Source organism: Pseudonaja textilis, chromosome 10 (genome assembly GCF_049901715.1).
Source record: "Pseudonaja textilis isolate UNSWEBS1 chromosome 10, rPseTex1.2, whole genome shotgun sequence".
Classification (NCBI taxonomy): Eukaryota; Metazoa; Chordata; class Lepidosauria; order Squamata; family Elapidae; genus Pseudonaja; species Pseudonaja textilis.
In genome coordinates this window covers 19,115,820-19,142,585 of record NC_141999.1, presented here as the reverse complement: position 1 = coordinate 19,142,585, position 26,766 = coordinate 19,115,820, and the positions used below count along the sequence as shown (strand labels likewise).

The following is a 26,766-nucleotide window of genomic DNA, read 5'->3' as shown; positions in this document are numbered from 1 at the left end:
ATTGGAAGTCCACCCACCCTAAAGTCACCAAGTTTGAGAAACATGGTCTACACACTCCACCTCCTTTTAAGCTTTCAAAGGAGAATGATACACATGTCACCTTAATATCTTGACCTCAGGTGCAGCGGAGTCTCCCAACACCACCCATTCTTTAAGGGGGCAGGATTTCTCTACTGTGTTTTATACACTGTGTAGTACTTTACGTAGTGCCTCCAGATATCTCTTCTGCAAGGCAGTTATGCCACTTCCACCCACACTGGAAGCTGTGAGTCAGCATGCCAACATCCCGTCTCTTGCCATTTTTTTCATTGTCTGTTTTTTCCCCCCCCCTCCTCCTCTTCCCCCCCTTTTCCTCTCCCCCTCCCCCACTGTCCCCTTGAGCACCCTGCACTGCACTGGATTCCCCAGCCTGAATCCGTGGAGACTCTGACCTACTTCCCAAGACTTCTCTGACCTACTTTTTTTTTTTTATTTTGCAGAATAAAAGAAGGAGGGGGAGATGAAGTCTTGAGTTTGTAGGAATGGAAAAAGGGGGACATTTTACATCAGGGGCTTTCAATATTCTATTAATAACACACACACACACACACACACACACACCCGAAGACAGGTGGGAGTCCTTAATCACATTTCCCAGGGAAGACTTGCTTGGCTCAGTTAGATTTCAGATCATCCTGCTGTTGAAAATGGATGAGGACTGTAGATGCCAGTAGTGCGAGGACTATCAAAAGAGGCCGAGGGGTGTGTGTGTATGTTGCCCACCCTAGTTTAATCCATCATTCCTGTGTGTCAGCACAGTGTACCGAGTACTGCATAGATCACTGCATAGATCACGGGTCTCCTAACTTGGCAACTTTATGACTTGTGGAACTTCAACTCCCAGAATTCCTCAGCCAGCCATTCTGGCTGGTGAATTCTGGGAGTTGAAGTCCACAAGACTTAAAAGTTGCCAAGTTGGGAGAGCCTCGGCCATAGAAAAATCACTATGATGCTATCATGAAAATGACTATTCCGGCCAGCCTCTTTCCCCAACTGGCCTTGATATTTAGCAAAGTCCTCGCAAGTTCCATAGTTGTGTACTAGGAGAAGAAGCTAAGTTGCCTTTTGTCAGTGCCAAAGCCACAGCCAATTAAGGTAACTGGCTAATTTCTATGATAGCTTGTTGCCTTTTTGTCTGCCTGACTCTGTATTTCACAACCTTAGCCATTATAAGTTATGTGGACTTCAACTCCCAGAATACCTCAGCTAGCAGGATTGAAGTCCACACATCTTAAAATGACTAAGGTTGGGAAGCACTGCTCTAGATTAAAGCATATCACTTTAAATAAAATGAATGAGGAGGCAGCCACAGCCTCTGACTCGGATTCTCCCCTTTAACCCATCAGCTCACCTATGGCAACTAAGCTTCTACCCTTTTTGCCCTTGGTCAGGAGTTAGAAGGTAAATGGTGTGCCAGGGTTGGTTGAGCAGAGGAGTTGGGTTAGGAGAAATTATGACTCTCTCACAGCCCCCTTTCTTGGTACTTTAGGAGACATGTAAATGAATTTGCTATGGGTCTGGTCAACCCTCTATATCCCAACCCTCAACCTCAACAACTTTAAGCTGCGTGGACCTCAATTCCTAGAATTCTCCAGCCAGCATGAGGAATTCTGGGAGTTGAAGTCCACGCAGCTTAAAGTTGCTGAGGTTGAAAAACACTGCTGTATCCACTAGGTTAGAGAAATCTTCGAGAAAGGGTAAGACCAGATCCTTAGAAGAAGGAAATACCTGTCGACCTACCTGTCACCTAGCCTGGCATTAATACCTGAGAGAGTTCTAGAGCTGATCATAGCACAGTTTATCTATTAGTACTGTGAAAACAGTGTGGTGATTTTCAGAAGGCAGCATGGATTTGTCAAGAGCAAGTCTTGACAGATTAACTGTCTTTCAATGTTTTTTGATTGAGTATCTCCCTGAGTAGATAGTGGGGTTGTTGGGGACATAATATATCATGACTTCAGTAAAGCATTTGACAAAGTACCCCATGACATTCTTAGCAAGATAATTAAGTGGGGTTTTGAGTGGCATTACAATTATGTAGAGCTATAACTTACTAAATGTCATACGTGCTCATTGGTGGTTACTCATCACATGTGGGAGGGAATCAATTGGAGATATCAAAGGAGTGCCAGGAGGTTCGCTTCTAGGACCAGTCATCTTCAATATTTTCATTCGTGATTTGGATAAAGGGCACGAAGAGAATGCTTTTCAAATTTCCGGGAACAAGGAAGATATTGTGGACACAGAACCCACTATGGTTCTGCAACCCAACAGGACAGACACAGTCTTCAGAGGATAATTAGGACTGCAGAAAAAAACAATTACTACCCACCTGCCTTCAGTCGAGGACCTGTATACTGCATGAGTCAAAAAGAGGGCTGTGAAAATATTTACAAACTCCTCATAACCCAGACATAAACTGTTTCAACTCCCACCCTCAAAATGACGCTATAGGGCACTGCACGCCAGAACAACTAGACACAAGAACAGTTTTTTCCTGAATGCCATCACTCTGCTAAACAAATAATTCCCTCAACACTGTTCAACTATTACAAAGTCTGCATTATTATTACTATTAATCTTCTCATCACTCCTTATCACCCATCCCCTCCCACTTGTGACTGTATGATTGTAACTTTGTCGCTTGTATCCTTACGACTTATATTGACTGTTTCCTAGTATGATTTGATTGCTTATTGTACCCAATGACTATTACTAGGTGTTGTACCTTATGATTCCTGACTCTTGACTCTTTTCTTTTATGTACACTGAGAGTAAATGCACCAAGACAAATTCCTTGTGTGTCCAATCACATTTGGCCAATAAGGAATTCTATTCTATTCTATTCTATTCTATTCTATTCTATTCTATTCTACTCTACTCTACTCTACTCTACTCTACTCTATTTTGGGATTCAATAGACATTCAGATTCAAAATGAGCAGAAAGCAGCACAAACACCTGGAAGGAGAGGAATATCTTGGCTTTAAACCAAAAACATTGGTGGAATGTCCACCCCAATCTTGGTGTGGACATTCCACTAATAACGATCCACAGTTAAAAAGTTTACAAGACTGAGCACAAAGTAGTAGTATTTAAGGATGACTGTGGGAGATGACCAGACTGAGACTGAGGGAGAGGTCAAACATATTATCAGCCTCAAATCCCTTCACACCCACAAGAGATCTAAGTCCAGCCCACCTTGAATTCCCTTGACTCTTATCTCTTCGCCAACTCACTTTGACCATTAGTAGTTCAGATTCTTGTAGACAGCTTTAGCATGTGATAAATTTATGCATTCATCTGATCTACCTGGATCTTCTGATTTCCTTGGGGCTTGACGGTGACTAAAGAATCAAGGTGGATAATAAAGCAAGGGCCTCCCTTGAGATAAAACTTTTCTTTTTTTAAAAAAAAAAAAAAGGAAGAAGAAGGAACTACATGATTTCACTAAATGGATAAGTTTGAACCTGTAAGGTCTAGGACGCTAACCTCTTTTTCTTCAAGGCACACTTCGGGACTGAGCGCTTGACTTTAGAGCTGCACTGTGTCACAAGAGAGCAACAATAGCACCTCGGTCATATTTGGGGCCAGCCCTGATTGAAAAAGGGGCGAATTCAACGTCTTTTCTCCTTGAAGCTTTTTTCCTATTATCTTTACGAGTGTTTGACCAATCTGTGTCTGACAGCTGTCAGGGACCAAGAAATCGGAATGACTTAGTGCCCTTTGCCTTCAAGCAAGAGGAAAAAACATTTAAATAATTAAATCTTCCATCTCGGAGCAGCAGGGCAGTGACAGTGTGTCTGTAGAAATTAGGGGCCTAGCCGGCTGGTGAGAAGCCAGGCCACAAGGTGGTTGGGGGTTGGGTCACATGGAGGTGGTGGGAGGAAGCATCGAAAGCCTGATTGAAAGAGGTTGCATTTGAAGGAGTCCTTGTAAACACAGCAGGTTCACAAAACGTAGGACATTGTTATCTCCTTTTTTATATTGTTAAGATGTTGTCACCTACTTTTTAATCTTTCTATACTGTTGTCACTCTTCTCTGCCCTAAAGATTTCTTCCAACAACCAGTTCACCAAACTGTTCAGGAAGTGAACAACCAGTTCTCCCGAACTGGTGCGAACTGGCTGAACCCCACCACTGGTTGAGACTCTAGAAAGAGTGCAGAGAAGAGCAAGAAAGATGATTAGGGGACTGGAGGCTAAAACATATGAGGAACAGTTGCAGGAATGTCTAGTTTAATGAAAAGAAGGACTAAGGGTGACCTGATAGCAGTGTTCCAATATTTAAGTGTTCTTTTCTTTTGCTCATTTTACATTAATTAGCATTAGTTTTTACCTTGTTTTTTTTAAATCATTAATAAAATTAGAGAACAGATAATAACATGAGTGTTGGGACTCCAAAGAGTTTGATGGAGGCACCCAAAGGCTTTCCCATGCCCCGAGAAGAACCTGGAGTTATGACGTTCTTTACTCTTCTTTCCTCAAGGGGAGAATACATTTGCAATACATCCGTCTCTCAGGGATAAAAATGGGCTGGTTTTGACAACTGATTGTAAGTGGAGTCATGTGTAATTCAGAAAATCTTGCCCCACTATGATCTACTCCATTCTTTTTTAATAAAAATTTTTTTCTATGTTTATATTTTAAACCTCTCTTTTGGTGAACAGCGTGGCTCCAGGTTTTTACATTTCCATACAAACATGACCTTAGTTACATATTCATCTTTCACATTCAGTTTCATATCACATCATTACATTACATAATTTCGATAAATTTTCTCAAATATTCTCACACATTGTATATATTTTCTATTCATATCTTAGCTTATTTCATTTTTCTTTTAATGTTATCGTATCTTCTTTATATAATGTTTAAAATTCTTATTTCTTGTTCTTTATTCATTATAGTTTTATACTTTTATCTGTCACATTTGCAATTTCATCGCATACTCTTATTTCATTATTCAAAACATTCCATCTACTCCATTCTGATGCATGATACGACTGTTACGATTTGAGAAGCCCAACTTAATATGTTGCACAAATTAAAATAGTTGTGGATGATTCAGTTATACAATTATTTCACAGCAGATCCTTCAAGAAACCATGATGCAAAGCATTTGAGGTGGAAACCAATCTCTTTGCTTTTTCTATTCCCCTGGATCTCCTGTTCCTCATTCTTGCTTGTCCCAAAAGTGCCTTTTTCCAAATTCAACTGAAATTTTTGTTTTTTGTTTTCCTTTGAAAACGATTCACATCCCATCCAAGAAGCTTCTTTAGTTCTAGCTCAGAAGAAGCTTCCTGGATGAGAAGCAAAATGTTTTCAAAGGAAAAAAACAAGACAGCCCTGATGCCTTTAGGGAAAAAAAACACCTTTGGGACGACCATGACCTGGATGACTGAGGCTCTCCATAGACACTCACTCTTCTTCCTTCTACCTCCCTTTCTCTACAGCTGCTACATAGACCAACAGGTGACACGTGTGGCTTGGCTGAACCGTTCCAACATCTTGTATGCTGGCAACGACAAATGGTCCATTGACCTGAGAGTGCAACTACTGCAGTACAGCCCCTCCGAGTTCAGCATCATGATCAGCCACGTCGATGTGTATGATGAAGGGCTCTACACGTGTTCTTTCCAGACCCAGGACAAGCCTCACACCTCCCAGGTGTACCTCATCGTACATGGTACGGGTGCAGGGAAAGGAGAGGGAGGGTCTGGAGCACCTCAAGGTGACCCTTTGCACCAATCAATTGCAGACCTTTCTGATGTCACCGTGTTGAGAAGTTCATTTTTGTCCAGCGATGCTGTTGATGAAATTGCAATGGGTGGAAAGTCTTGTTTTTTTTAAAAATGTTTCCAACAATATTTCCATAAGGTCTTCTCCATGCAACCAGGGAGCTGTGGCTTGCCATGCCTGGCAGATCATTCTCATAGCCATCCCAGTGATGGGCTGCTGCCAGTTGGGGCCGGTTCTATCAAACTGGTGGTTCTGACCATCAGCTGGCCCCGCCCACCCACACCCACCCTATCCTGTCCTATATTTCCATCTTTCTCAGATCAGCTGATATGCATGGCACAGCAGAATTCCGAGCTTCAGCTGTTCTACTTATCGGGGCTGCCCTAGAACAGTGGTTGCCAACTGGCAGGCCGGGGGCCACTGGTGGTCCGTGAGAAAATTTTGGTGGTCTGCAGAGAAATGTCCCCCCCACCAAAGCAATTAATCCAGGCTGTGCGGGAACACAAGAGTGCACCACCCACATGGCCCGCCCACCCGCTAGCCCCCACCCTTCGGCCAAAGCGCAAACCTTACCTTGAGTAGAGCCATGCGAGCTGGAACTGGAAGGTAAGACCAACGGCAGGGGAGAGAAATCTGCCCCTGGGTGGCTTGCTGACGTTGGTGGGAAAGTCGGCCCCATATTCCAGAGCTGCAGTTGTCACAGGACTGGCCCTTTGGTCATCTTGGAGCAACTACTCCAGTCCATGGCAGGCCGGTGCACTCAGGTGGAGGAGCAGCAGCTCCGGGATGACCAAAGGGCCAGTCCTGTGACTACTGCAGCTCAGGAATATGGGGCCGACTTTCCCACCAACGTCAGCAAGCTACCGTCAGTGAAAATTCCTATTAGTGGTCCGTGGGTTTTAAAATTATGAGTTTGGTGGTCCCTGAGGTCCAAAAGTTTAGGTACCCCTGCCAACAGGTAAGCTGTTGATGTTAAAAAATCACTGTTTTCTGAGCGCTGCACAAAATGCGCGCTCACCAAACCAGTTGTTAAACCTGTTGCAGCCCACCACTGAGCCATCCGTTAGGTATTTCCTGTACAACCAGATCAATGCACATATGGGAAGGATGTGGTACTTTTCCTCTCTCTCTTTTTGCTCAGTGTGGTGGTAAGGCCATTTTTATTCTTTGGAGATGACCAGGAGTTCAAGATAAGACATTCTTGGCAAGCTCTTATGTGTCAGCCAGAGGAACACTGACTAACTCAGATAAGTTCTCAAGATTTCAAAGCTGGGGAGGCAAAGAGGATGAGGAATTTGCCTCAAGCTGCTTTTGAGAGATCGGAGAAGGGAAACAAGTGTAACGTGGAAGTGCCCTGATTCCAAAAGCAGGAAATGTTGTGCCCAGATAAGACACTTTTATGGTGTAATTTCCCCCTGTTTCTTTTCATGGAATTTTACTATCAACGGCAGAGGGAAGGTTCCAAGTTGCATTCTCTCTCACATCTAACCCAGAATTCTGGGAGTTGAAATCCACAAGTCTGAAAGTTGCCAAGTTTGGAGATCCCAGTCCTAAGGCGTGATTCACATCACAGGCTAAACTCTCATACCAGATCAGCAAAACCAAAGCCTATATCATTTTGGATTCCTCCCTATAAACTATATGATGGCTTAACCTTGTGGCAGAGGCTCATCTGACTGGCTGATCCAAATTAGCCAGTTCCAAAGTAGTCTAGTAAAAACAGATGAACCGATAATCAGAGTTGGAAGAGACCTTGTAAGTCATCTAGTCCAACCCCCCACCCAAGTGAGAGACCCTACACCATTTCTGACAAATGGCAATCCAATCTCTTCTTGAAAGTCTCCAGTGATGATGCTCCCACAACTTCTGAGGGAAACTTCTGTTCCATTGGTTCTCACTGTCAGAGTTGCATGAATCCAGCCAAAGGGTCTGTAGAGCAATAGCTCTTTCCTTCCTTTCCTTTCTTTCTCCCGTATCTATCTATCTATCATCTATCTATCTATCTATCATCTATCATCTATCATCTATCATCTATCATCTATCTATCAACTATCTATCATCTATCATCTATCTATCATCTATCATCTATCCTCTATCATCCACCATCTGTCTATCATCTGTCATCTATCTATCATCTATCATCTATCTATCTATCTATCTATCTACCTATCTATCAGTCTGTCCATCTATCTCTGTCTGTCTATTTATCATCTATCATCTATCATCTATCGTCTATCATCTATCGATCTATGGATCTATCTATCTATCTATATCATCTATCTATCTATCTATCTATCTATCTATCTATCTATCTATCTATCTATCTATCTATCTTCATTCCCAAAGAAGCGGCCTCCGAGAACTCAAATCTCTTCCCAGCTGTCAAAACCAGCTAAAAAAATTCTGCTCTCTCTCTTTCTTCCTTTTCACTTTCTTCCCCAATTCCCAGGCGCCTCCAGCCTTTCTGCCATATTAGCAAAAGCCACAACTGCAGTGCTATGCACCCCATAATTATAGTCCCACACATCCCCTTTTCTGATAGTTGCCGGAGCCAGGAAGCTGCTACAATACAAGCTGATTGGGCCCAGTCTGGGATAAGCAACCTGCAGATTAAGGAAACAGCTGTTCTCCCTCTCCCATAACTCTGCCACTGCAGACACCACCTCAGTTTATCATGCAAACAATGAGGATCGTTAGGCCCAGTCTGGGAGGGGGGGGTGTATTTTTTTTTCATTGAGGGAGGGGGGCTTCTTCCATTGCAACAGGGAAGGGAGCTTGAAGCACCTGGTGCTGAGATTTTCTGAAGAGGCAGTCCAAAAATAAGGCGGGTGGGATGGTGATTTACAAAGTACGGGGAGTACAGTACACCTGATGTTGGCGCCACATCTCCAGGGCCTTTGTATTTTCTCTTAGGGGATTTCTATCATCAGTGTGGAGGGTGGTCACTGGATGGTAGAAGAGTTGGCCGAAGGAGATTTTGGAATTGCCTTTATCAACCAAGTGGAAATCTTTACATTTCCAACAGTAACATCTCCTTTCAATCAAGTTTAACACCTAATGGCTTCCTCATTTCTGGAGCAAATAGCGATTGTATCTAATTACAGGACAAACAAAAGCGGGACTACAGAGAAAATGCATACAACAACTCCAGTTGAATTTAAAACCCAACCTTCTTCCTCCTCTCTAAGCCCATTTGGGTACAGCTTGTGCTGTTAAGGGAGACACAGTGACTCAGTGGCTGAGCTTGTTGATCAGAAAGGTTGGCAGTTCAACAGTTCGAATCCCTAGCGCCGTGTAATGGAATGAGCTCCCATTACTTGTCCCAGCTTCTGCCAACCTAGCAGTTCGAAAGCATGTAAAAAAAAATGCAAGTAGAAAAATGGGGACCACTTTGGTGGGAAGCTAATAGTGTTCCGTGCACCTTTGGCATTTAGTCATGCCGGCCACATGACCACGGAGACATCCTTGGACAGCGCTGGTTCTTTGGCTTTGTAACAGATATGAGCACCGCCCCCTAGAGCCAGAAATGACTAGCATGGATGTGCGAGGGGAACCTTTACCTATGTTGTTGAATCTGTATGTATGTGTGTTGGGGACACCTCTATTGAACAGATTGCTCCACCCCCAAAAAGTAGTTATGGTTTACAAGTTCCTGCAGTTGTCTGGGTAGCATTTTCAGAAGTGGTTTGTCCTTGCTTTCTTCTTCCAGGGGAGAGAGAGAGGGAGGGAGAGGCGGGGGGCAAGCATTGGTCCAAAGTCACTCACTGGATTTGTGGCTAAAGCAGTAGAACTCCCCATTTCTCCAGTGTCTTTATTCCAATTGGGTCTCTAAATATCGAGTGATCTCCAGTAAATTGTCCTCTTCTTTTGAACCTTCAGCTCTCCTTCCTTTTGTGGGCTGAGGCCTCTTTTTTCTCTGTCCCGTCTCAGCTCTTCCTTCTGTCTCCCAAGGTCATTCTCCCGTGCCATTATGCCCCCTCTCTCTTTTAAACTCCACAGTTCCAGCTCGGATCGTGAACATTTCTTCAGCTGTGACGGTGAATGAAGGAAGCAATGTGAATTTGCTCTGCCTGGCGGTGGGAAAACCGGAACCGACGGTAATTTGGCGACAGCTGAAAGGTGAGGAAAACGGGAGGAGGTGCTGGCCCTCCTTTGCAAGCCACTAATTGCCAGCATGAGTGAGAATGGGTGGGTCAGGGAGCTGTGTTCACACCACATGCCAAACACGGTTAAATATAAACGAATCCATGTTCAGAGTTTGCAGGATATCTTGAGTCGTGCACTCATCAAATGGACTGAGTCCCCATGACCACTAACACCCAATAACGAACCAAGATTAAAATAGAGCAAGTTTAGCATTTGTATGACATCAACTGCTTATTTTAAACTGACCAGATTGAGTATGTCTAGACACAGCTTGGGCCTCTGCACAGAGGTGGTATCTGCCAGGTCTCAAGGCATCTTTTAAGCAGATGGAATTTAATCCTAAGTGCAGAAATCCGCCTTTTTAAATATTTTTTCCCCTGATCTCATCCCTTATTCCCCCTTTTAAATCGATCAATGGAATTCCATTTTTTTAAGCTGCAACAAAAAAAAAATCCATTTGAAAAGCTCTGGACAGATATGTATGAAATCCCAGATACCAGGAGGGGTGGGGGCAGGGAGGATAAAGTAGCAAGCTGGGCTGAACGGACAATATTGACAGGGAATGAGATTTCACATGTCACATAGATCCACCTCCTCCTGGACCCACACAGTGAGCAGGAGACAATGCTATTTTATTTATCTGTTGGCCCGGTTTATTCCTGGCACACACACACACAAAAAAAGGCTGCCTTCCCTTCATGCAGAATTTCGCTTCATTCATAAAAGGAGCACAGCTGCAGCAAAGCGACGCTGCTGAATATTTGAATGGGAGTTTTGACATTTTGCGTGAAATGTTGTGAATGGAAGGGAACAAGGCGAGGTAGCGAGGGATGACATCCTAATAGGAATTTCTGCATTTCTGACTCACCAGAAGATGGAGCCTTACGGGAGAGCTTCCCTTCCTGACTGTGCATTGTGTTACACTCAGCTGACTATTCGGTTTATTGCGTATACACCTACAATTGAATCCTATAGGTACTCTTAAAACTGGGAGGGGTGTGATGGCTCAGTGGTTAAAGAGCTTGGAGAGCTGAGAGTCCGGGTTCAAGACCCAAGCTCTGCGCAGCAGGATGAGCTCCCGCCCACCTAGCAGTTCGAAAGCATGCAAATGCGAGTAGATAAATAGGTACCACTTTGGTGGGAAGAGAACAGTAGCCAATGCGGTTCACATGACCATGGAGACGGTCTTCAGACAATGCTGGCTCCCTCGGCCAAGAAAGGAAGATGAGCACCGTGCCCTAGAGTCGGACATGATTGACAGGGAAATCTTTACCGTAATCTTAAAATTAGACAGGCAGTAGCTTTACCATCCACATTTCCTCCCCCTGCAGAATATGGCAATTTCACGACCATTATGGGGTCCGCCATTAGTTCTGAATTTGCTTTCTTCGCTCTGCACTCTCTCAGCCTGGGACCTAAGATTTTTTTTTTTTTCTCCTTCATTTTTGCAGTGGTGCAAGATGTTCTTTGAAAATCAGGGCGTTCTTTGAGCTAAAATCACTTAAGGGTTGGTTGTGAGAATGACCATTTGGAGCATCCTTCCTTCCTCTGTCTGCCCCTTGTGTCTGCCCTGTGTGGGGCAGCCCCTGTGTGGAGGAGGAGGAGGAGGAGGCCTGGATAACCGTGTTGTGTCATGTGTGTTTTCTCGTCTGTAAGTCTGTTTGTGTCTGTCTCCCTGCCATTGGCCCTGACCCCGTTGCTGCCTCCCTCCTGCTCCCTCCCCACAGATGGATTCACCAGTGAAGGAGAATATCTGGAAATCTCAGAAATCAACCGAGAACAAGCTGGGGAATACGAGTGCATCACGGCGAACGGGGTCTCCACACAAGACAGCAAACACGTCCTTATCACGGTCAATTGTGAGGCAACTTTTCATTTCCTTTCTGCTCTGCATGCTGACCTTTTTTTATTTTCCTTTACATCTGCAATTCCTGGGCCTGAGCCGGATGGTTTCAAAAGGAAAAATAACCCCAATGATTGGTTGGGGATCTGGGCTTAAAGATCAGCCTTGTGTTGCATTCACAACTCATGGCCTCAGTGGCTCATTTACAAACCTGGCAGCTACCTTTTCACCATCTGTATATGTTGATTAGTTAACCTTAGTTAGGTTTATTATATTCTATTCTCTCTTCACTTTTTTCCTCTCGTCTCCTATTAATTTTTATTCCACCATCCTCACTTTACAAGTAAGCCTATGAACATAACTAATACTCCCTCATTCTCCTATTTGTTCTTTCACAACAACCACCCTGTGAGGTGGGTTGGGCTGAGAGAGAATAACTAGGGCAAACTGACCCAGCTGGATTTTATGCCTAAAGCAGGACTAGAACTCGCAGTCTGCTAGTAATTGGTGCAAAGTCACGCAGCTGGCTTTCATGCCTACAGCAGGACTAGAACTCACCGTCTCCTGGTGATTCGCCCAAAGTCACCCAGTCTTCTTTCATGCCTAAGGTGGAAATAGAATACCCAGTCTCCTTAAACTAGTATGCTGTTCCATCCATTCTTTTTTTATGGCTGCCAACATGAGAAGGATTTAATTTTCTTCTTCCCTCCTTGGAATGAACTGAGCTATAGGGGATGACGGGAGAAGTTATTTTTGAAGTTAGAAAGATCGCCGATTCCAAATGAGGGGAGGAGTTTGGGATCCTTCACTGGCGCTTTCAGAGCTTTTTAAGGTTCTCCCTTGAAGGCCTTTTCCGCCTGTAGTTGAACGGCTGCAGGAAATGGCTTCAGAGAGAGGAGAATGGCTTTCACAGTTGACCTCCAATCCATTCCTCTATCCATTGCTGTCTTTTCCCAGATCCTCCAATCATCACGGATGTCAAGGACTCCCGCCCCTTGATAGGAAAGACAGCCCTCCTGCGCTGTGAAGCCATGGCTGTGCCCGCTGCGGAATTTCAGTGGTTCAAAGATGACAAGCAGTAAGTCTGTATTTTCCCATCTCCTTCAGCGCCTGCATTTTAGCACAGACTTTTCAAGAGTCTGCTTGGGATAGATTGGGTAGAAGTACTGGAATTGTATGAGGGATGCAGTGGCTCAGTGGCTAAGATGCTGAGCTTGTCACTCAGAAAGATAGGCAGTTCGGTGGTGCGAATCCCTAGCACCGTGTAACGGAGTGAGCTCCCATTACTTGTCCCAGCTTCTGGTGACCTAGCAGTTCGAAAGCATGTAAAAAAATGCAAGTAGAAAAATAGGGACCACTTTGGTGGGAAGGGAACAGCGTTCTGTGAGCCTTTGGAGTTCATGCCGGCCACATGACCACGGAGACGTCTTCGGACAGCGCTGGCTCTTCGGCTTTGTAGCAGAGATGAGCATTGCCCCCTAGAGCTGGAAACAACTGGCACGTATGTGTGAGGGGAACCTTTACCTTTACTGGCATTGAAGTGCCGAAATATCTTGAAGGATTCTTGGAGAACTCAAAGAGGACAGTGGCCTTGGGATCCATGAAATAGGGAGAGATGGATTTCATACTTTCTAAACAATCAAATTACAATTGAGCACAAAGGATTTTGGAAATTCTCCACCAGGAGAACTTCTCTACTTCTCAGTGGCAGGAGTCCTCTGAGTTGTGACCAAAAACATTACTCCTGAGGAAAAAATATCCACAGGTTGAATTCTCTCCTGAATGACTTCCTATGGGATTTAATAGAAGTATGGGAAGAAAATCCAGGAAGGTACAGATTTTAAGAGAGGAGATGAACAATGAAAGTGGGGAGAAAGTTCACTCAAACAACTTGGCCACCTTAAAAATAAGGAACACCATTCTTCCATTCCATCAAAGAGATATTTGCCAATGTTCTCCTCTGCTTTGCAACAATTTTCAAATCTCGTTCCTGCCCCAATCGTCTTTGGAAGGTCCCAACCACTTAGCTGTTCTTTCGGGCTCATTCCATAAAACAGAATATATCTTAGTATGCCCCAACTGTTCTTGCTTGTTGTCCTCCGTGGAGTTTTGTTGTATTTCATTTTATCTTTTATTGTCGTGCGCTGCCTGGAGTTGCATTTGGGAGTTGGATGGTCATATAAATCCAGTGAACACATACATACAGTGTATGCTCACTTTTTCCTCAGATTGAAGGAGAACTCTTTAAAATTGGAAGAGAGTTTTATATTTTTGCACTAATCCAAACAAAGGATCTATAGATCAGGAGTGTCCAAACTTGGCAACTTTAAGACTTGTGAAAATCGACAAGGCAGGCTGGGGAATTCTGGGAGTTGAAGTTCCACAAGTCTTAAAAAGTTGCCAAGTTTCAACATTCCTGACCTATAGCTACCTATTGAAGATGCTTTAATTTGGATTACAAGAGAAGGTATCCTTCAGGTCAACTGGCCTCACGCCCTCCTGGGTTTCAAAACTTAATCTGCCTGTTCTGAATTGGGCTCAGAAACCAGCTGGAAATCCATGCAGTTAGTGAAAAGTACTGGCTTAAGAAATGATCGGATAATCTAGTATAATAGATGGGGAAATAGTCTGGCACGGCAAATGGAGAAATAGCACAGGGTGAAGGAACTCTCCGTGCAGCCAGGCTGTGCGTCTCATTAGTGAAACAACATCCCATGCTTCTCCCCTTCAGAATTGCAGTCGTATTAAACAATCTTGTGGCACATAGTCGTGATTGTTTAATGCAGATTAATTTGTGATCCACCAAGCAGAACGTGATGCCTCAGTTATGTGTTGGTACCCTATCCCTCGGGCAAGGCGGGGGCCTGCGTGGAGGGGAGGTGATAAATCTCCCATTTTGGCTGCCTGCCTGGGATTGCAATGCAAAGGGCTTGTGAGCACCTGGCAAGCCCCAAACAGTGACTAAGCTCAGCTTGGAGGGGTAGATTGAAGAGTTTTCGGTTGTGCATTTGGCTAAACACTCTGATTGTGCCTGGACATTATTTCTGTAATCCTGACAGCCGCGACATACCCATCAATGTACATTGCACCAAAACTTCCGTCATCCTTACTTAGATTAGCAAGATTCTGGGGATGAGGGCATCCTAGGCCAATAAATTGGGCGGGCAGCTGTGAAGGCCATAAAATCTTAAAGTTTACTTTTTTATTTATAACCTGCCTTTATTATTTTTATAAATAACTTAGGGAGGCAAACATATGCAACACACCTTCCTCCTTCTATTATGCCCACAACAACAACCCAGTGGGGTAAATTGGACTAAGAGAGAGTGACTGGTCCAAGCTCACCCAACCAGCTTTCATGCCTAAGGCAAGACTAGAATTCACCATCTCGTTGTGATTGGCCCAAAGTCACCCAGCTGGCTTTCATGCCTAAGGCAAGACTAGAACTCACTATCTCCTGTTGGTGACTGCCCCAAAGACACCTAGCTGTCTTTCATGCCTAAGGCAGGATTAGAATTCACTGTCTCCTGGTGATTGGCCCAGAGTTACCCAGCTGGCTTTCACTGATAAAATGAAATTATAATTCATGGTCTGCAGCTTTCTAGCCTGGTACCTTACTAGACCAAACTGATTCTTGTTGCATTTAGTTTACAAGCCAAGGGCTCTTAATTTAATGTTTGTTTAGAATCCAACTAGTTGGAAGCATAGTGTGCCCATCTCTTTAATCATATCGTATTTTCCACATCCCATCTCCTCAACATCTCAAGGCCCTCTGGAAGATCCCTTGCTAAACAGGGGTTAGTTGAGAAGGAAACAGAGGGCAAAAACAGATGTAATCTCAAGTTGTGGACTAGCAATACCCATTTTCAGTGAGCGCATGGTTGTATAATGTCCCCCTACTTGGGAAATAAAAAAATTGTTTGACAGTACCACCGCAGAGATTATATCTAAAAGCAGAACAAGCTATCCCTGGGCAAAGAGAGGTATAATCGTTCAGGGAAGAAGTTATTATTGTGCTGTCTTTTTGGACTCATGAGAGAATGGAGATCACCTGTTTCTCAGGCCTAATTTTCCAATTTTGCCAAGACTGACACCCAACAAGGTGATTTTTTCTATGGCTTCCAGATCAGCCTGTCTTCCATTTCTTTTCCTGTGTTAGGCTGGTGATAAAAGTTCATGGTCCAAATCCCCTGAATCTTTGGGGTGCTGTTTGTGGTTAGAAGAGCTTGGAGAAGGGAAACTGCCACTCTTTATCTTCTTTTATTAGGAAACTGTGACAGGTCTGTGGGCGCGTGGGAAGTCAAATACCAAAAGAAAGGGAAACACTATAGCCACCACACAGCGTGAGGTGGGAGAGAAGAACTCAGTAATGCGAGATGAAAAGCCTCAGAAATCTGACAGTTGTCAGGCTATAGAAGGTGCTTTATATCACCCCAATGGCCGTAAAATCCTGAAGTTGCATTTAGTGCGCAAGCAAAGGGCTCTCCATTTGGCGGGTCACGGAGTCAAACTTTCTGTCGTGTAAGGAGATTCACAATGGACCTAAAAGCCATACGGGGAAAGGGAAGGTTGGACTGGAATCAGAGTAGTAATGGTGATAAAAAGAAAGATTATACCTTTTCTGTGTATTTGCCCAAATCAAAATAAACTTCCCATCCGGCGACATGGTTGAAACCAATGTTTTTTCAACGTTGGACACTTTAAGAGGTGGGGACTTCAACTCCCAGAATTCCTTAACCAACACGGCATTCTGGGAGTTGAAGTCTATACTTCTTAAAGTAGCCAAGGTTGCGGGGGAAAGAAGTGGTTTAAATAATGGATCCTGTAACAGAGTTACACAGAAAAGCGTTTAATGGTGAATCCCGCTATTTTTATTTCCTCATATTTCTTGTGAGGTGGAACAAGGTTTTGGGAAGCTCATTTCCATCAAGGGAAATTCCCTCTCTTTGCAGTAGCCTCGATTTGCTCTAATCTGGTGTATCCTTGCGTGCCCTGAAATTAACCAGGGACCTGAAATTGCTTCTGATCCTATTTTCCAAAATCTGAAGTGATAACCCGAAGCAAACGAGCATTTGAACATGTACAGAAAGTCTCAATCTGTCAAAGAACCCTTTGCCTATCTGGGATATGGATGAAAAACTTTGAGGTTTAGCAAATCTTCCAAGAAACATTCATCACGGCGTTATAGGTTTTCCCCACTGCTTGAAAATTATCCAGTAAAACGAAAATGAACGACTGTGAGATATTGAATTTTATATTGCTGGACAGAAAATCTCTGCATCTTCCCCAGCTTTCTAATTCATATGCAATTGGAGGAAAGAGAAATGACTCTAGAAATTGCTTTGAAGGAGAAGTGCATTTCCACAGACTCGTTTGAGGAGTGGAGTCTCTGTTATTATTTAGTGATAAAGAGACTGAGGTGTGTGTGTGTGTGTGAATATATCAGGAGTGTCAAACTGGAATTCTTCGAGGGCCAGATCAGCGATGTAGTTCTTCTCCACGGTCCAGCCGGGATGTGGAGGAGAGACTGGATGGATGCCTCCTGCAGCACCCTACCAGCCAAAACGGGCACGGGGAGCCTCATGCGCCCCTCCACGCACCCCATTTTCGGCCTAGATAGCCTCCTGCAGTGCCCTGCTGGTCAAAACAAGGTGCGGGGTGGGGGGGCCCTCATGCAGCCTCCCGTGCCCCGTTTTGGCTGGCAGAGTGCTGCAGGAAGCCACCCAGGCCAAAAATAGGGCACTGGGGCTGCATGCTGCCACCCCCACCCACCAATGCCCTGTTTTGGCTGCCAGAGGCACCACGGCTATTTCCAGGCCAACCCTATGGGCCAGATTTAAGCACCCCGTGGGGCAGATCCAGCTCACCAGCCTTGAGTTTGACAGCCCTGGAATATCTTGTTTTTGATTATTCTGTAATCAAGCCATCTCCCTACCCTTCCTTAATTCCAAGAAATCCCTCCAAAAACATTAGGGATTCAATAAAGGTAGTCCTTGACTTACAACCATTTCCATTAATGACCGTGTAATGTTACAACACTGCTGAAAAAAGTGACTTATGACCAGTGGTGGGATTCAAATAATTTAACAACCAGTTCTCCACCCTAATGAGTTCTTTCAATAACCACTTTACAAAACTGCTCAGAAAGTTAACAACTGGTTCTCCTGAACTGGTGCGAACTGACTGAATCCCATCGCTGCTTATGACCGATTTTCACTCTTACAACCATTGCATCCTCCCCAAGGTCATGTGATAAACATTTGGGCACTTGGCCACTGGCCTGTATTTAATACCTGCGGCAGTGTCTTGGGCTCCTGTGATTTGTGACCTTCCAACAGGCTTCAGACAAGCCAAGTCAATGGGGGAAGCCATTTTTGCTTAACAACTTCACAATTCTCTTAATGACGGCAGGGATTCGCTTAAGAACTGTGGGCAAAAAAACGGTTGCCAAATCAGGCATGATTCACTTGACAAGTGCCTGGCTTAGCGATGGAAATTCTAGTCCCCCTTGTGGTTTTAAGCCAAGGTCTACCTGTATAGACCTCTGTCCTCCCCCGCGACTCTTCCACCACAGCGGTCCTTTTTCTCTCTGTGCGCACAATACTTTAACTATTTACTTTCTCGTTGTCTCCCTCCTCTTCCTAGCAGATTAATTAGTGGCTCGGACGGACTGCAGATCCAGAACGAACGCACACGCTCCATATTGCTCTTCACAAACGTTACCACTCGACATTACGGAAATTACACCTGCCTGGCTTCTAACAGCCTGGGCTCCTACAATGTCAGCTTACGGCTTATCAGTGAGTCTTTCCTTCTCCCTCTCTTCTCACGCTTTGCAAACTGCTGGGGCTTACCGTAAATTTTTACACCACCTACAGGACCTTTTAGCTCTTGGTTCAGTGGTGGGATTCAATTTTTTTTTTATTACCGGTTCTGTGGGCGTGGTGTGGTAGGCATGGCGTGGCATGGTGGGCGTGGCATGGCTCGGCGAGCGTGTCAGAGGAAGGATACTGTCAAATCTCCATTCCCTCCCCACTCTGTTAACCTGCTTCCCAGCTCCGTTCTCCTGTGCAGGGCAACCAAGGAAGACCCAGTTGATCGGCTGGGACTCAATGGGAGGCAGAGAAGAGATGGGGTTGGTGGGTCCAGTCAGAGGTGGTATTTGCCAGTTCTCCGAACTACTTGAAATTTCCACTACCAGTTCTCCAGAACTGGTCAGAACCTGCTGAATACCACCTCTGTAACCTTGTTGTACCTGGAGACAACTTCACCTGGAGGTCCTCTGGATAGATTTGGCTATGGAGATTCTTACTCATCCGGGTCATGGTTGTCCCAAAGGTAGTGGTGTAGACTAAGCAGGTGCTTGGGGTACCAGGTCCAAAGAGGGCACCACAAAGTTGAGAATATAGCTTTGTTTTACAGTATGTACAAAGGGGAGGGGGGGCACCAAGATTTGTCAGTGCTTAGGGCACCAGTGAGCCTTAATCCACCACTGCCCAAAGGTGCTTATTTTTCCAAAAGGCAACTGGATTTTGTTTTTCCGTTTATTTGTTTCACTTCTCATCCAAGAACTTTCTTCAGTTCCGAAGAAGAACTCTGAAGAAGCTTCTTGGATGAGAAGCAAAATGTTTTCAAGGAAAAACAAACTCCAGTTGCCTTTGGGGGAAAAAAAAAACCTTTAGGTCTTTGGATAGATTATTGTCCTTTCAAACAGAACAGCAAAAAGGTGGGGGAATTTCAGCATGCCTTCACACAGTGCAGGGAAACCAGTGTATGTATATAAAGAATCTAAGACCTAAGCTTGGCCTTGGAGTAAACATTTATTGAAATAATAACAGTATCAGGTATGAAACTCTTAATTTTAAGAGAGCTCTAAGAATGTCCTGAGGATCTGTGTCAGATTCTGAGCTGAATAAGTTTGTGGGGTCCTTGGTGCTTTGTGAGTTTGGTTGTTTTCTTGCAAATGTTTCATGACTTAACCCGTGCACTGATAACGTTACCTAGTTTGATAATGAAATGTCTACGAGGAAACAACCAAGTTCAGACAACACCAAAGACCTCAAAGTTCAACCCTGAGCTACAAATACTCCCTTTTCTTGAATCAGTTTATATTTTCTTAACATCCTGTGGCTCATTAGCCCAAAGCTGAGTGATATTTTCAAAATTTTGGGAAGAATTAGTCATCTCAGGAAGCTTTACGTCTAGTTTTTCTTCATAGGATGTAATCGTCCGCGGAGCCTTACCTCATTTTTCAGACTTCAGGTAGTCCTTGATTTATAACCAGTTGCTTCATGACTGTCTGAAATTACAACAGACTCAAAAATGGTACTTAGAACCCAGTTCCAAAGTTCCAACTTTGAATGGTTACTAAATGAACTATTTTAAGTCGAGGACTGCCTATAGTGAAGTCTAACTCTGCCCACAGCCAGGAGTTTGGTTTTGACTGGCTCAAGGTTGACTCAGCCTTCCATCCTTCCAAGGTTGGGAAAATGAGGAGCCAGATTCTTGGGGGTTGATATGCTGATGTTGCAAACCGCTGGGACTGCGGAGTGGTATATATGTCTAAATGCCATTGCTATTGCTCATTGAAACCAGAACAATGGCAACCTCTTGTCTTTCTTTTTTTTTTCTCCCAGGACCGGGTTCTCTGGACAATGTAGCGGTGGCCAGCACAGAGCCTCCTGTCCTTTTGGGTTTGCTGTCATCTGTTTTTGTGACTCTGTTGTTTAAGATTTAGGGTGCCTGGAAAACGATGCAGAACAAGGAAATGGAAACAGGTGAAAGGGAAAGAATCCAAGAGAGGGGGAGAAAGAGAGACGAAGACATCTCTACTTTCTGGAAAAAAAATGAAGAAAGAAAGAGGGAGAGAGAGAGAGAGAGAGAGAGAGAGAGAGAAATGAAATTTATCAAGAACCCATCACTGTGAGGGATAGAAGAAAACAAACAAAAACAACAACAAAAATATGCATTTGTTTCTACCGCCATTTCTCTTCACCCTTCATCTCAGACACTTTCAGTTGAACTACGTGTGGTTTAACACAACTGCAAAGACACAGGGCTTAACAGTAGACGGCAACGCGTCAGTCCCCCTTCTCCTCCAGCTCTGCGGTTTACTAGAGAGATCTCCTCCTCTTCCTTGGGCCAATTGGCCTTCTGAATGCACAGAACCTGGAATGTTGATTCCACAAAGGATTGTTTGATTGGTATCGCTATGATTATGATTATTAATTTCCTTTGGGGATGTTGGTTTTTGATTTTGTTTTGTTTTTGCTGGTTTTTTTTTTCTGGTGGAAATGTCTCACCAGGGGGGCTACATTTGAGAGGTTCCCTCCCCCCTTTCTTTTTGGTTACTTTCTAGGTTGAGAATCTTGAGAATTTGTTTAACCAGGTTATTTCAGGTGGTGTGGGCCAGTTTAGCAGCCAAGGACCAGGCAGAGACTCCCATCCTTTTGGTAGGTCTCGTAGCCTGGGCTTCGAATCCGTCCTTCTCAGTGTCCTCACGAAAAACTTTGGCATCAAGTTCAACTCACCGCATGAAGGTGGTCCAACATTCTGCACTTGGGCTGCATCTCAGTGACCCCAAGATCCTCTTTGCTGCCATCCCAGCATCTTTGAAAGAAGGATGAAAGAAATCTGATTTTTTCAGGCATGGCTTTTAAGCTATCGGGGTAAGAATATCTTCTGCCAATGTTTACTAGAGGTAACTTTCTGTTGTCTAGAGACAAAGACTAAAAAATGGTCTGGCTCTTTGACCATCCTGGAAATTTCCTTGCTTTTTACCTTGGGTGGGGGGAGGTATATTATTCGCTGGAAAACTGTGGCTTGGGACGTCTGCCAGCTCTTTAATTCGCTCCTGTTTTCCTTTCTTTTCTTTTGCACTTTTCACAAAACCTTTTCCCTACTCCCGAAAAGTCATGTCTTTCCTTCACACAACTGGCTTCTCTCTCGGTGGTCAATTTCTGAACAAAACAACCATGCCCTGAAAAGTTTTCCATATTTCTGTCTCTGTTTTGATTTTTTTTTTAAATTTCATTTCACCTCAGAAATACTCTAAGGTTCTTTTTTGTCGATTGCACTTGGGAATACGGGATCACAGATGTGCTTGTTCAGTACTTCTGCATTTTCAAACAACTGGGTGTGCGTGGTAGAGGGTAGAAATCGGTATCTAGAGATAGCATGCAAAAATTAAAATGGTCACCATCCTTCCAGTGGCAAAGATAAACTTAAGCGTCTGTCAACAGATTTTCAGCTAACATAACAAGCCCAAACTTCTTTCTTATCATGGTACATTACTTATATTTACCATGGTGAGTTTATAAAGTTACACTACACCACTAAGGTTGATAATGGCTGTATTCACACCATCTCTTTAACCACGTTTCTGAATTTATGCATTTTCTGCTATTGCACAATATATTAAGCCCTAAACATATCCAAATGGCCTGCTTTCACACAAGATCTAAAATAGTTAGCCAGGGCTGAAACCTGCCATGCTGTGTGAATGCAAGCACTAGGTCCTTATCAAACTTGGTTAAATATGTCGTGTGAATACAGCCAACATGTTGCATTCCCCAAGAGAAGATGGTTGGAAGTGAAAGATATCTATCTGTGGCAAATGTGTTTTTATCCTTCTTTTCTGTCTGGATATAGTTTGACATATTTCTGCCTTTAAGAGATTGAAATTACAGGTAACAGAAGACAAATGGCTGCTGCTAAAAACTAGAGTAAGATGCATGAGACAAGGTCTGTCAAGCAAAGATGGAATTTCTTCCATAAATCTTTTAGTATTTCTTTCCCCTGGCTCTGTTCACACAACGCAGCTAGCCTGGTTATAGAATTTATCCATTTTCTGGGTTTACACAGCAAGTGAACCCAGTGGGCTGCGTTCACACAATGGGCCCAATCATTTATTCAAAAAACAAACCAACAAACCACTAAACAAGGTTAAAAGTTACCAAAGTTGGTATGTTGTATGAATACACTTCACTGGATGTGTAAACTGAGCTAGTTTTGAGTGTCGGGTGGAGCCAGGCATTAAACTCTCGTGTTAAATTTCTCTCTGTGTGAAGAAAGGAATTGCCTATCTCCACGTGGAAAGAAAACGAGGTAGAAAAATTCCTACCAGAGGCAGGGAAGTTTGGAAAGAAGTAGAAAAAGTTTATCCTGAAGTCTTTCTGGGCTGGATAAATGGATATTTCTCACCCTGAGCCACTTTCAAACTTGTGGATTTTAACTTGCTGGCTGGGGAATTCTGGGAGTTGAAGTCCACCATCTGAAAGGGGTCAAGGCCGAGAATTAACTGCTTCACAGGGTAGCTCTCTCTGACAGGCCAAAATTTCCCTGTACCCCAGATAAATTTTACGTGTAAATCAAATTAATTAAATTCCCCACCTATTCCAGTTGTGTCCTCAGAAACTGTTCTTTTTTTTTCCCAACACAATATTATAGGTCCTCCTAACATAGCACAAGTGCTTTAAGAGCACCGCTTCTGAATTTGCTAGAGGATAGAATGCACCAAGAATGACTGATTTAATTATATTTGCATCTTTTTTTAAAAACATAGAAATTTTTTTCCATACAGTAAAAGACAAATTTTGAAAAAGGAAAGACAGAAAAAGAGAAATAAAAAAGGGCAGGGGAAAAAAAACGAAAGAAAAAAAAGCAAAAGGGAAGAAATATAAGGGTGACTTCCATCCAGCCCTCTTTTCAACAGATAATTACAATCTTATTATCTCTTCTCCCTCTTAAATGTTACATAATTATGGTTGCATCTTCTTGGCGTTTTTTTCTGGGATTTTCGCAGCTTTCCATAGGTAGTCCTCAATGTACAACCGTTCATTCAGTGACCATTAAAAGTTAGCACAGCACCGAAAAAGGTGACTTACTAACAGTCCTCACACTTGTGAAGGTTGCAGCCTCCCACCTCCAACCCCAGATCGCAAATCATGTGATCCAAATTTGGGAGCTTGTCAACCGGCAAAGGTTTATGATTGTTGCAGTGTCCTGGGTGTGTGTGTGTGTGTGTGTGTGTGTGTGTGTGTCATGGGATCACCATTTGTGGTCTTCCCAGCCAGCAAAGTCGATGGGGGGAGGCTGGATTTGTTTACCAACCACCAGATTCACTTTAACAACCATGGCAAAAAAAAATAATAATTGTAAAATGGAGTGCAATTAACAATGAAAATCCTGGTGATAAGTCGAGGTCTACCTGTATTTCTTTTCTGGCATTGAGAAATGCCATGTTGACAGTTTTCTGTTCCCATGATGCGGCAATAGGGAAAAAGCAGGAAATTGTATGTTATCGTGTCTGTGGAGATTCTCAGCTACCCAGGTCATGGTTGTCCCAAAGGTGTTTTATTTTTTTCAAGAGGCAACTGGACTTTCTAGATTTTCTTAGAAGACGTTTCACTTCTCATCCAAGAAATGTCAGCTTTGGAAGCCATATTCCACGCTGCCACATAGCCCGAAAAAGTGGGAGGTGGAGTGATTTTAATTGAGTAGTTCTAAGTAGACAAAATAAATTTTTTTCCTTAGGTTATTAAGGGTGGTGCAGCAGAGAAAAAGGGTCTTACACTGGGACGGATGGTGATTGGTCCATGTGATGTGATGATGGGGGAAAGGGGGATGGATTGTAGTTTGGGACAGTTTTAGTTTCGAGATTCCACAGATGTGTTAGGTGCTATTCTAATAAAGGTACTTTTGAGATGATGCTTGTCTCGGAGTTACTCCTTGGAATGGAGGTTTGCTAGAACGCTGACAAGAAATTTCTCCAGCTCTGAAGAAGCTTCTTGGATGAGAAATGAAACGTCTTCAACGAAAAACCAGAAAGTCCTGTTGCCTCTTGGAAAAGTATTTTTGGGATGATTACACTATCATATTTTTTTTCATAGTATTACACATTGCTGATGGAAAAAGAGGTGAAGAAGGAATTGCAGGGGAATGCAGCCGTGCATTTTCTGTAAAGTATCCTCAATCCTCCACCCACCTTGGACCAAATAGTGAAGATGCGTTCACAGATTTTATTTCGATTGCGTGGGATCGAAAGCTTCCAGTTTTCCTAACAGCTTTGCGTCTGTTTCCAAGATAAAGTGTGTCAAATATGCAAAAAAGAAAAAAGAAATCGTGGGGACTGCATTGTATTTGCACCATTGATTTAAGTTTTTCTCGACCCTAACATTTGATTAGCATTATGCAGGTATCCGGTGTTCAGTTCGTATTTAAACACAGATTATGTGCAGCTCAAATGCAGCTTTGTAGAAACCACCGTGAGAAAAATATCATTGGATGTGATCATGGATGTAGAAGTCAATTTCTAAGCTCTGGGCTTTTCCTTTGGCAAGCCTTGATAACTACGAAAATAGACTGAGGATTTTCATGCTGCTGAATCTCCAAGGTGCTGATGGAGAACTTTTGGTGGGGTTTGGCTTGCCCAAAATTTGGAAAATGTCTAACTTGATGCATGTTCCCCTTGCCCCTCCAAACATACGAGATATACAGGTAGTCCTTAACTTACAACAGTTCATTTGGGACTGTTCAAAATAACAACAACACTGAAAAAAAGCAATTTATGACCATTTCTCAGACTTATGACCATTGCAGCATCCCCACGGTCCCTTGATCAAAATTCAGACACTTGGCAACTGGCTCATAGTTATGACCGCTGCTGTGTCCCAGGGTCACGTGGGAACTTTTGTGAACTTCTGACAAAACAAAGTCAAAGCAAGATTTACTTACTAACCATGTTACTAACTTAACAATGGTAGTGATTCACGTAACAACTGTGGCAAAAAGGTCGTAAAATGGGGCAAAACTCACTAAACAGCTGTCTCACTTAGCAACAGAAATAGTGGGCTCAATTGTGGTTATGAGTCAAAGACTACCTGTACACTTTCAGCACCAAGGGAAATACGTAGCTCGTGGCTCCGTTGCTGAAGTCTCACCCTTTTTTTTCCTGAGGAAAAATAAAAAAAGTCTGGTTTCAACTGGCAGCTCTCCCAGAGCACGGTCATTTGCATACATAAGGATTAGGTCTGGGTTTACTGATAAAGCTCCAGGAGATTTGCAATAGGTCACAGGGATTTCTGATTTTGGCATTTTTAATGCTATAACATTAAAGAAAGAAAAAAAGACAAAAGTGACGGTAAGGCCAGGCCTGAAGGTGAACTGATGCAATAAAGAAAGTTTGAAACAGCTATGAGGATGTTGGGCATGTGGATGCAATAGGTGCTTTATTCAGTTCAGAATATGGTTTTTGCAGACACAGAGGTTTTTTTTACTCTGATGTCTGGATCTTGTTGTTTGAGGAAGAGAGCAAATAAGGCTTGTAAATCTGAAATCTGCCCACCCAAGGTTTAGATTACTACCATACAAGTTCGCCTTACTTAATGATCAGTTGCTTAGCAACTGTTCAAAGTTGTGACAGATCAGTGGTGGGATTCAATTTTTTTTTTACTATCGGTTGTACGGGCGTGGCTTGGTGGGCGTGGAAGGGGAAGGAGACTGTAAAATCTCCAGTCAGAGGTGGTATTTGTGCTTCTCCGAACTACTCAAAATTTCCACTACCGTTTCTCCAGAACTGGCCAGAACCTGCTGAATACCACCTCTGTGACAGATCTCCATTCTTCCCCAGAAGGTACTTAGAATGCGATTCCAGAGTTTCAAGGGCAGCATATATATTTTACAACCACTGCAAAACAGGTTGTAAAATCAGGTCGGTCATGTGGGTATCTGGATTGACAACCATTATGACTTAAGGGTAGAAATTTGGTATTTCATTGTGGGTGTAAGTTGAGGAGTGCCTGTATTTCTTTTGAGCTACAGATGTAACAGAACGCAATGGCTTAATGGCTAAGACGCTGAGCTTGTCGATCAGAAAGGTCAGCAGTTCGGCTGTTCGAATCCCTAGCACCATGGAACGGTGTGAGCTCCTGTTACTTGTCCCAGCTTCTGCCAACCTAGCAATTTGAAAGCACGTAAAAAAAGCAAGTCGAAAAATAGG

At 43.5% G+C, this 26,766-nt stretch overlaps 1 protein-coding gene across 2 annotated transcripts in view; it reads left to right on the top strand.

Moving 5' to 3' along the window:
- The window catches only part of IGLON5 (IgLON family member 5), a 99,900-nt gene extending 79,247 nt beyond the window's left edge, over positions 1 to 20,653 (top strand). For both annotated transcript variants that reach the window (XM_087940016.1, XM_087940015.1), the window contains 6 exons: positions 5,494 to 5,726; positions 9,779 to 9,898; positions 11,653 to 11,784; positions 12,726 to 12,846; positions 18,417 to 18,568; positions 20,405 to 20,653. In XM_087940016.1, coding sequence (XP_087796142.1) covers positions 5,627 to 5,726; positions 9,779 to 9,898; positions 11,653 to 11,784; positions 12,726 to 12,846; positions 18,417 to 18,568; positions 20,405 to 20,505 — 726 coding nt within the window. In that variant the 5' untranslated portion in view covers positions 5,494 to 5,626 and the 3' untranslated portion in view covers positions 20,506 to 20,653. The remainder of the gene's footprint in view (positions 1 to 5,493; positions 5,727 to 9,778; positions 9,899 to 11,652; positions 11,785 to 12,725; positions 12,847 to 18,416; positions 18,569 to 20,404) is intronic.
- Positions 20,654 to 26,766: the final 6,113 nt, after the last annotated feature.